Source organism: Herpailurus yagouaroundi, unplaced genomic scaffold (assembly GCF_014898765.1).
Source record: "Herpailurus yagouaroundi ecotype Mexico unplaced genomic scaffold, PumYag 186, whole genome shotgun sequence".
NCBI lineage: Eukaryota > Metazoa > Chordata > Mammalia > Carnivora > Felidae > Herpailurus > Herpailurus yagouaroundi.
Genome location: NW_024412417.1, coordinates 22,667,576 through 22,679,596, shown reverse-complemented (window position 1 = coordinate 22,679,596; position 12,021 = coordinate 22,667,576). Strand labels below are relative to the sequence as shown.

General features: G+C 32.5%; 1 protein-coding gene across 4 annotated transcripts in view; it reads left to right on the top strand.

The window, feature by feature from the left end:
- Window positions 1–12,021, top strand: part of CSMD3 (CUB and Sushi multiple domains 3) — a 1,253,459-nt gene that overhangs the window by 1,126,356 nt on the left and 115,082 nt on the right. For all 4 annotated transcript variants that reach the window (XM_040494274.1, XM_040494275.1, XM_040494273.1 and 1 more), the window contains 4 exons: window positions 3,214–3,330; window positions 6,776–6,985; window positions 10,584–10,772; window positions 11,446–11,623. In XM_040494274.1, the coding sequence (XP_040350208.1) occupies window positions 3,214–3,330; window positions 6,776–6,985; window positions 10,584–10,772; window positions 11,446–11,623 (694 nt within the window). The remainder of the gene's footprint in view (window positions 1–3,213; window positions 3,331–6,775; window positions 6,986–10,583; window positions 10,773–11,445; window positions 11,624–12,021) is intronic.

The following is a 12,021-nucleotide window of genomic DNA, read 5'->3' as shown; positions in this document are numbered from 1 at the left end:
TATTTAAAGCTTGGATAATTTATGCCACATTGCTTTCAGAAGTTTGCATCAATTTAAATACCATCTCAGTATTATATGACAATTTTTATCCTTCTGTATTATTAGCACCAATTATTACTCTTACCAATTTACTAATTTTTTAGGTGAAGTATTGCGTTTTGATTAAATCTACATTTTCATTGTATACTGTTATCAAGAGAAGTATTAGATGGAAGTGATAACTTAATAAAATTTAACTAGGGAGTTTAAATTTCACCAAATAGGAAAAAATTGATATGAAACTGTACGGAATACTTACTAGATGTTGATGCCCATATATCAATATTCACATTTCAGTTAAGATACAATAGCTATGTATGCTCAGCGTATTATTATTTGAGCTTCTGTTTGCTCACCTTGTAAATGGGATAATAAGGTCCACATCATATGGCTATTGTAAGAATTAATTGAAAGAATGTGTTTAAAGTATTTAGCACTGAACCCAGAACACACAGGCATTCAGAGTGGTAGCTATTATCATGAAAAGTAGCCAGTAACTGAAGCGTCCAATAATGGGGAAGAAATTTTAAAAACAGGAAGTGAGCATTATAATGGAATATTTAATGACATGACCAAAGTTTACAATATATAGTTAAATGTAAAAAGGCTTAAAGCAATTCACTGTAGGAACCTATTTTCATTGTATATACACACACATGTATAAACAAACATACATATATATTTTTCTGCAGAAGAAAAAATATAAAGATAAATAGGTTATCTAGGGGTAGTAAAGTTAGAGAGCACTTTTATTTCCTTTTCTACTCACTTGTTTGTATCCTATAGATTTTAGACAATAAGCTTGTACTGTATTTGATAGACAAAGTATTTAAAGTGACATCATGGCCACATCATAAGGATAAACAGAAGGCAGGAGGCTGATTCAGATAATGTCCTACAGCTCCAGTCATCATGTAATAAGGTTACAGCCTTGTGAACTGGAAAATAAACAATCTGCCAGATATTCTGGTGGATGGAAGGAAAAATCACTTGAGATTTTTAGGGGATAGAGGCAAATCAGAAAGAAGAATCAAAGATGTTCTTATCTGAGAGGACTATGGTAGTGTTCATCTTGGAGGCTATAGTTGTGTCTTCAACTAAAAGAGTGAAATGGGGCCCAGTAGAGTCTACTGCAGAGCCACTAGCAGGACACAAAGAATTGTCATTAGAGACGTACGTGTGTGGAGATTGCAGACAGTGAATGAGTACGCATGAATGTGGAGCTGAAGGAAGATGCATTTTTTGGATTCTTCTTCATGTCTTTCATGACGTGTCATTCTTTCTTTCTCCTTCATGAGTTCTTTGCTCTTCATTTCCTTTCCTTCTTTTCTCCTCTGATTTTGGGATTTAAACTCTAGAGAGGTGAGTAACACAGACGTTGGGATTTTCAGGTCATATCTAAAGAGATAGAAAGTAGCAGAATCGAAGGGGCAATGAGCAGCTGAAAGATGAGATGTTGAAGGTAATAAAGCAAGAGAGCATCCTTGTACTCTTTTACCCAAAGCTCACAATAAAGCAACACAAACCTACAATGCACTCTTGCCAAAACTAATACATATATATATATATATATATATATATATATATATATATTTGCTTCTTTTTTAAACGCTTATTTATTTATTTTTGAGAGAGCATGAACGGGGGAGGGACAGAGAGAGGGGGAGACAGAGACTCCCAAGGAGGCTCCCGGCCATCAGTGCAGAGCCTGACTGACACAGGGCTTGAACTCATGAACCGTGAGGTCATGAGCTGAGCTGAAATCAAGAGTCAGATGCTTATTGACTGAGCGTCCCAGGTGCCCCTTAAAAATATATTGGAATGGCCAAAATATTTTCTCTACCACTCATTAATCATCAGACTGTGATAAATATATATGAACAGTCACACTTTAGAAAAAGGAATTTTGGAACATTAATTGTCTCTATATGTTGGAAAATTGCTCTGGTTTAAGGATGGATTAGTGGAGATTTCAGAAAGATAAGAAAGTGTGCAAGTGTCTTTTTAGATCTCAAAGGTAATCACAGTTTGAAAGAAAGGTTTATATGAAGATTGCTATATATTATATATTATATATTGTACATATGACTCCCTGGTAAAATCTATTTGATATAATTCATTCAGTTCACATAAAGATAGCTGTCAAAGGGTTACTGATATACAAAACACGAGTCAAATTTTTACTGAATTTGCTTTTATGATACATAATCTGAAGTTTGAGTATCTTTTGTTTCCTAACAATAAATAAATGAATGAAATCGCGGGTAAGTGTTCTATACAGGTAACTTTAAAACTTGGTGCACAGTCATGAAATTTGATTTTTCATTTCACAATTAACAAATGTATTTTAGTCCTTATATGATCAAATAATAAAAATGTACTTTTAGAGGAAAGAATTAGCTTCTAAAATGCAATGACTCTTTCAATACATGTTAAATAGTTCTATCTAATCGCAAACTTGGGTAAGTATCTGTTCTTGTATCTTTTCCTTATTAATAGCAAATCAATATAATAGGGGTCTGAAACAAGCATGTTTATAAACTATGCCTAAATTCTCAAACCTTGTGCATCTTTTAACTTGTTTTGTACTTCCTATTCTTTGTCTAATTCTTTTATGATAAAAGGCGGCCATATCTCAGGTGTGATATGTGAATCCCTTACATATTAACAATAGAAACCATTATTTTTCTTAAAATTCCTTAACCTTCTCACAAAAAGAAGAAGGAGGGAAGGTTGGCAAAATGGTTCCCTCTCTAATACAGTACTTAGAATGGATGTTGTTGGCTAAATTATATCATCGTTGGAATGAATGAATACATCCCTAGAAGTACTTACTGATAAGAAATAAACTGCCTCTGTGGAAAAGGACATATTCTCCTTGTTTGATTGTATTCACTGCACATGAGCTACTTCTTGCTGTGCAATAATTGATTTAGCTTGCATTTATTGCTGAGGTAGAAAGTATGATGTCTTTTAAAGCTATTTTAGAAAATGCATTGTCAATTGATTATATTTGATTACTAGTATGTGGTGTGAATGAGAGTTGAAAATATTAACATTTATATCAAACAGTTTTAACTCAGACTTGATTAAGACTTGAAATGATTTCAACTTGTTTTTAATGCCGTAAAGTATTCTGCTGTTCTGGCTGACACGGGACCTCTCGTTTTGTAGCTCAGTGTGGAGGTGCCATGTCAGATTTCAGCGGTGTGATCCTCAGCCCTGGGTTTCCTGGAAACTATCCCAGCAGTTTAGATTGCACGTGGACAATAAAGCTGCCCGTAGGTTTTGGTATGTATATTAAAAGCATATGAAAGAGTGTTCCGTATCATTAATGCATCCCTAGAAAGAAATATCAATGTGTAGTAAACACTCACAAATTATAGTTGACTTTGGCAGTTATATCAGTTAAGCAGTAAGATTTGGATTGCTTGAACCTTTCACTTGAAATACTAGGATAATTGAAAGCATATGGGCATTTTCTAATTTTATAGTTACATGATAGACAGATAGATAACTTTATGATACTTTCCAGTTGATTTGTATGGATTTAGCCTGATTTAGATGTGTGTGGCAATAATAAACTCAATGTGAGTTTTTATGTATAATTATTTTGTAACTCTCTTCTTGTCGTTGGAACCGAGTAGTATATAGATAAATTATTTTCTAGTAATTTATTGAATTTGTCTATTTTTTTTTTGAGAGAGAGCGAGCAAGCAGGAAAGGGGCAGAGGGGAGAGAGAGAGAGAGAGAGGGCAAGAGTCTTAAGCAGGCTCCACACCTGGTATGGAGCCTGATGTGAGGCTCAATCTCATGACCATGAGATTATGACCTGAGCTGAAATCAAGAGTCAGATCCTTAACCGACTGAGCCACCCAGGCATCCCTGAATTTATATAATATTCATTGCAAATAAGTAAGATTTTACATTTGAAAATAGTACAAAATTTCTAATTTGGGGTTTATAACCCAGGTAGTTGTATACTACATTGTATAGCATTTCATAGATTCTTTCTCACACTTCTATCACCAATATATTCTCATGTAGCTCCATATCACATGGGTCTGTATATGCTAAGTAGAAGTGATAGATGGATGATAGACTTGTTTATTAAATCACAGAAGAGGAGGATGGGTAGACTCCCTGTGAAGCACCCACAAACTTTGTGGATTTCGAGCAATTAAGAAATTCTGTACTATCTCACTTATTGCAGACTGAATTTAGTACCTCATTGCCCAAAGACATCTATGGTCTCAGAATAAAAATTTGTATTTAAATATTTTACATAACTAAATATTTTACATAAATTCACAGAAAACTCATTTTGACAATTCCTTACTGAATACGTATTATAATCCAAGTACAATGCTAAGCTGGGAATAAAATGCATAGTGAAATAGAGTTTGTACCTTTACCCAGATAAGTTACAGTCATAATAAGGAGACAGATAGACAAATATGTTATTACAATAAACTATAATAAAGAACATAGGATTGTAATTATTACAGATATCCAGCTTCATCCAGGAAATGCAGAAAAGTCTTGTTAGAAGAATGATTCCTAAATTGTGACTTTATAGATAAGAATCAGCCCAACAAACAGGGTCAGTCTATGGGGGATAGAAATTCTAGGTAAACAGAGTGACATGGAAAGATGCAGATGAAAAACTAAAGAAATTCCACAATAAAAAAAATTCTCTCTTAAAAATAAAAGATTATTCTGGCTACAACATGGGAACTCACTCTGAAAGTTATAGGCAAATTCTGTGTCCATTCATTGAACGACAATAACAATGCTAATGAATAATAAGTTTGAACCTGTATGGTTATTTTTATGTGTCTTTTACCAGTCACTTAACAGGACTCATCCAAGTTGCTTATGGAGCTAAATGAATTATTTTAAAATAAATTATTAAGCATATTTTATTAGAGTCATCATATCACCTTACCTTTTGTTAATACTTCCTTGATTTTATTTTTATTTTTATTTTTATTTTTATTTTTATTTTTTTAACGTTTATTTATTTTTGAGACAGGGCGAGACAGAGCATGAACGGGGGAGGGTCAGAGAGAGAGGGAGACACAGAATCCGAAACAGGCTCCAGGCTCTGAGCTGTCAGCACAGAGCCCGACGCGGAGCTCGAACTCACGGACCGCGAGATCATGACCTGAGCCGAAGTCAGACGCTTAACCGACTGGGCCACCCAGGCGCCCCAATACTTCGTTGATTTTAAAAACCAAGTTCATTAAAATTAAAAGTAATACACATCTCTATTTTATAAATGAAAACATTAGAGACTTTCTGATTTGATTACATTTAAATAATGCCACCATTTTCTTTGAGTTTTGGTTAAATCAAAAATTAGTTCTAATGTATTTCAAAAAGGTACTTTGTAATTTTTGGAAAGAAAATTGAATATATTTTAAAATTAAAGGAGCAGTTTTTTACATCCCTAAAACACTTGTTGACAAAATAATTTTTGAAAAGGAGGCTCAGGGGAAGTGTTTAGAAAAAATATGCAATTCTTGGAACCTCACGTATTAAGGTAGTATGTTCAAATTTCCAAGAATTTGTATAATTGTACAGAAACTTGTTTAAAATTTTAAAGCCTATTGTGAATGTTTCCCACATGTACTTGCCTATAAAACTTTTTCCCCATGTGACAATATCTTTTGGTGGCACTCTTTTTCCAGGAACAAAACGTGACGTTAGGTGAGAACTCCAGTGTAATCATTCAGAGCAAGAGTCCAAGAGCCAGGGGGTCTGAGTTTGAATTTCAGCACTTTTAGGTCACTGTGTAATTTAGCATATTGGTTAGCTTCTCTGTGCCTCAGTTTCCTCATTCTCATGAGTACCTGTGAACATTAAATAAATTAGCACTTAAAGAAATAAAATAAATACATAAACACTTAAAAGAGTGTCTAGCAAACACTCGATAAATGTCAGATTTTATTACTAACAAGGTGGAGAATGATAGTTGTAGTAAAAATACCCTCTAATTCACTAAAATTGAGTATTAATTGAATTAGGCGAACATACCTCAGTGAGGCTTTTCTTTTTTCCATCTCAGAGACCTTTCACTATCTCACATTTGTATGTTTATAAAGATAGTGAGACTACATTGCAATATGACAGCATATAACAATGATCACTAGATTTTATTGAGACTAGTATATAAAAATCAGAATTATATTCTGATAAAATAGTAAAGAGCATGTACATAAATACATGCCTCAAAATGATATGTTGAGTAAGGTTATGTATCTCCTGTAGATGAATGACTAAATTCTAATGCAATTGTGGAGTTTGATTATGTTAATAAATAAAAACTGCAATCATACTTTGGCTTCAAATTGGACCATTACAAAATGCATATTTACTGAATGACTTTTTACTTTTAAAAATTGCTTGATACAATTTTAAATGGCATTAAAGAGTAAGAAAGCCATTTTTTTTATTGGTTTTTGCTATGGCAACATTATAGTAAAGTGAAAGAGATATTCCCATGTGACAAGTAGTGGGCATTTGAGAGCAGTATTCTGTTACTTTGAACTATGGTAAAGCTAATTGCCCTAGCAAACAGCAAACCCATGGCCCAGATCTTGAGAGTATGGCTCTTAACCTGAAAGGAAACATATAACTACAGTATTTGAGTGTGCTTTGTGCATATGTGTGTGTGTGCACGTATTTAATCGGATAAAGCAATAAAGTACTGTTATTTGTTTTTCTTTTTTAGGTGTACATCTACAGTTTGTAAATTTCTCTACAGAAACCATACATGATTATTTGGAAGTAAGAAGTGGATCATCAGAAACTAGTACTGTTATTGGCCGACTGAGTGGTCCTCAAATACCATCTTCCCTATTTAGTACGACTCATGAGACCAGTTTATATTTTCACAGTGACTATTCACAAAACAAACAAGGGTTCCACATTGTATACCAAGGTGAGAGTAATAGCAAAAAGTAAAAGCTTATTTAGCTCCAAACTGACTATTAGCAATCTAACTATTTTCTATATTCTGTTTTAGAAAGAGAAAGGAACCTACACTAAGTCAAGCCTCAATTAGGCAGATGTTTTTAATATTGCAATTTTTGGGCAACTGTACAGGGGAGATGATGTCTGTCTGAACCCTTGGAAAATTCTAAGCATGAAAACAGGATTCAATTGCTCTAAATATACAATTAAAATAAGCAAGCCAAGGGGCGCCTGGGTGGTGCAGTCGGTTAAGCGTCCGACTTCAGCCAGGTCACGATCTCACGGTCCGTGAGTTCGAGCCCCGCGTCAGGCTCTGGGCTGATGGCTCGGAGCCTGGAGCCTGTTTCCGATTCTGTGTCTCCCTCTCTCTCTGCCCCTCCCCCGTTCATGCTCTGTCTCTCTCTGTCCCAAAAATAAATAAAAACGTTGAAAAAAAATTTTAAAATAAGCAAGCCAAGGCAAGGCAGTTAAGCAAGGCAAGCTGGATATCAAAGATGTAACTTTGCTCATATATTAAAATAAGCATATTGAAAGATATTTTGTAGTACTCATGCAATCTTTGTAAAATTATTTTCTTTCTACTTCATCATGATAGAATATGGCATTCCTTCATTCCATTCCATTTCCATGAGTATATAAAATAAATACTTTGAAAATCATATTATTTTAGTCCTATTTCTATTATAAAATTGCTGCATAACCCTTGGCAAGATTATTACCTCTTTTGAGTAGAGACCCAGCCTCAAGTGTTAACTCTCCAGATCCAATCTAAAATAGACTAGAGCTCCACTCCATTACTTTATTTGCATGATGGAGTTAGTAATAGTATGTCCCAGATTAATTGTTTTGTTGTATATGATGAAATTAATTTGAAATATGTGCCATGATATATACCATTAGTAAATATTTAGTGCATTTTAGCTATGTTTATTATTATATTATTTCAGATTTTTTAAGTCTAGTATTTAAAATTAAATATTTAAAGTTGTATTTTATGCAATGTAGTTCCAATGACTACAATTTTTAATCATAATATAATTACATCTCACAATAATATATATCAATAATATATAATATGTTATATATTATATGTTGGTATAATATATTATATATTATATGTTGATATAATATATCAATAATAATATCACAATTAATTACATCTCTGCCATAATTATTAAAGTATTATATGAGCATGTGACACTTTTGGATATGAGCTCCACAAGAGCAGGCATCTTTGTCATGTTCATCGATGTATCTCAAGTGCCTAGAATAACAGTAAGAGCACAACAAATATTTACTGAATAAAAGTAGATACCCCAAAGGAAATTTAAGAATAGTTAAAATAGAACATCCAACTACATGGTTCTAAAATAATTACAATTTGCATTGTGCTTGCATACATAATTTAAGAGCACAGGATCACACATCATCCTTTACATAAAATAGAAATCATTTCTGCCACCTCTCAGTGCAGAATCAACCATGTTCCCAAGGAATTTAATTATTTCAAAAACAGTTGGGCAACTGATTTAAGTTTCTTATTTGCTGCTAGAAGACACAGAGCTATATTTGTAGTCCCTCTCTAGCAGGTGTTCAGGGCCTTAAGCCAAGCACTTTGCTACTTACCTTAAACCAGGCTTCGTCTTCTTTTTTCCTGCCTTCTTTTTCCTGCTGCCTCTCAAAACAATGCTCTTATCTGAATGATGTAAAACTAGAATTTGAACTTTACTAACTGCATTTTTCAGTCAATGTGCCCTTGAAAAAAGATTCATTAATTGGATAATAAAAGCATAAAAGATATAGAATTTTTACTATTATTAATATTAATATTTTTGACATGAGCCATAATGTGTTAACAATGATCACTAAATATTGTGAATTATATTGAATTTTAAAACTATCTCTTCTTTAATGCATTTATATCAGTTGAGTTAATAGCATTTTTGAGAAATAGGTTAATTTATACAGATTCAAAGAATCAATGTTACTTTTGGATGATTTTGTGATTAGCTTTTAAGAACTTTCTGAATTTTGGAAATAAAGAATATCATAAAATTCAGTATATTTTTCTACTGAAAAAATGGCTGCCAAGATTAATATTTTGCTGGCAACATTATTGTGATGTTAAGCCCCCTATTGTAAATTTTATGGGGTGAGAACTTTTTCCTGAAAATTTAAAATCTATCCTATATTTCCTTATTAAGGCAAAAAGCTTAGAAAATAAAATGTTATAGAAGTTATCACAGGATTATATATCTGTCTGAGTCTTATCCTACTCCAAAGTATCTAATTATCTAAATTTATTGTGATACTCTTTCACATATGGAAGTCAAATCATTATATTGTATACCTTAAAGTCATGCAACACTGTATGTCAATTATATCTTAATAAAACTGGGAAAAAAAAAACCATTTTAAACGTGAGAAAGGGTTTATTTAGTAGAATAACAAATTCTGACTCCTAATCATCAAATAATACACATTTGTCTTAAACTGGAATGACTCTTTTGGCTTTGATATTTGTGTGTGTGTGTGAAATATGAATTCAAATAAAAAACACAAAGAATAAAAGCACTTAACATATTAAATGGATTGTTTATTAATTCTGAAATATCTACTTTTAAAATTTGAGTTATATTTTTAGTAAACAACTTAAGGTTACATATTCAAGTATAAATGCGGTTTTGATTTGGGGAATTTAGAATTCAATGGTCAGGAGCAAAATATTTCTGACCACTGATAATTTAAATTTTATTAATTACAATATAATTTTGAACTTCTTGAAAACAAAATCCCAAATATTAATAATATTGATATGAGTATATGAATATTTATGGTGTTTATAGTTTCAAAATTTATTTAGTAATGCTTATTAAACACCTACCGTGTAAAAGGCAATGGACAAAACTTTTAGTATATAGTGATAAATATAATAGGAGCTTTGATTTCATACAGAGTGTAGTACAAGAGAAGTATGAACATATAAACATGCAGTTATACTAAGCCAAAAATATCATGATAACTGAAATATAAAATTTATATTAGAAGGAAATGTGCTTCCTAATATTTTATCTTATTAAATAACTTATTTGGAGAAATTGAACAATGGATATTATGGTTTGTTTGTTTTTTTTTTTAAAGAAAAAATAGTATAATTTTAAAAAGTCTCAGAATTAGGCTTACACATATGTCTATTCTATTCTGTGTACATGCAATGTAACCATGAAGCAATTGCATTCTATGGATAGGAATTAGAATATGTCTGATTAAAATTGTACGAGTAACTTACATTTTCATTAAAAGTTATAATTTAGATAGGTTGCATAAATGGGTGTAGCAACTGAATGCATTTCTATGAATCATACTAACATTTTAAATATGACAATTATAGACACAAGAAGAAGTTTATATCTCACTGCCATTGACATCACTTATTATAAATCTGAATTACTATTTATAACCAACAGCAGGCAGTGCTGCATTCATTTTGCAAGTTGCAAATAGTACCCATCTGTGGTATTCCGATATTCAGCAACGAAAACAGTTTTCCTTTTTCCCTTTTCCAGCCTATCAGTTGCAAAGCTGTCCTGATCCACGCCCGTTTCGAAATGGTTTTGTAATTGGCAATGATTTTACTGTGGGTCAAACCATTTCATTTGAATGTTTCCCTGGATACACACTAATTGGAAATTCAGCTCTCACTTGCCTTCATGGAGTGAGTCGTAACTGGAATCATCCACTTCCAAGGTGTGAAGGTATGCTTCTAACTTGAAGCTATGTTTTAGGTGATATCGTCTGTGTTCCATAATTTTTGTCTTGGCACTCTATTTTGTCTTCCTTTTCAAATAGCATGTTAAATGTGTAATCTTTCTTTCAGTTGAGAATTAGAGTCAGGTCAAAACCCTGAAGGCTCCAAAATGAATAACTGATTTTATCATTATTGGCAGGAATTCTAACCTTCTCCGTTAGAAGTGAAAATACAGTTGATGAACACTTCAGAGCTTCTCCTGTGTCTCTCTGAGTGCGTGTGCCTGTATTTAATAATCATTCTTATACAAGCCAATAATGCAGCTATCGCTACTGAATGTGGGCTCATTTTCTCTAAAAATCCTTTTTAATAAAAAGGACTTGAACCTTTTATAAGGCTTTGTATGTATACACGATATGAGATGAAAGTTGAACAGCAGAAAATCTAGTTTACTAGTCTAAGAATAGTTAGTGGTAACTATATAGCATACCTCACATTGAAAAATAAACAAAAGCAGATTATATGCATGTATTGCCAACCTCATTTTATATACTTTAACTGGGATGAAACATAACACAGATATATTTTATACTGCTTGAGAGATGCAATGTTTGCCTTTTTCTCTATCATCAGTTTATTGTTATTTTATTTTAACATTTTTGTGTGTGTCTTTTCTGTAGCTCTTTGTGGAGGAAATATAACTGCAATGAATGGCACCATTTATTCTCCTGGGTATCCTGACGAATATCCTAACTTTCAAGACTGTTTTTGGCTTGTAAGAGTACCCCCTGGGAATGGAATCTACATCAATTTTACTGTGCTTCAAACAGAACCAATCTATGATTTCATTACTGTATGGTAAGCCAGCACCATTGTTGTTGATTGATTCAACTATATATAACGGTGAAACAAGGTAGGAATGAAAACATATCACAATCCTCTGCACACACTGCCATCTGATATTTAAATTGGTGTGAGTAACCGAGGGTGACAGTGTGTGGTTTGTAGAATGAGACAAACAAGAGAAATAGGTTTTGGCTTATTTGCCCATGAAGTAGCTAAACACTTAGAACAAAAATTTTCATGGGTGAAAAAAGATGGAAAGTTATTATGAATAGCAGAATAAATGTAAGATAAGCAAGTTCTCTATAACACCACTGAAATTTAAAAGCCTATGTTCAAATCATAATTAGTTAATGAATGAATTTGTATTATAATTTGTTATAGAATAGTATCTTTGCATTATAATTATCCTG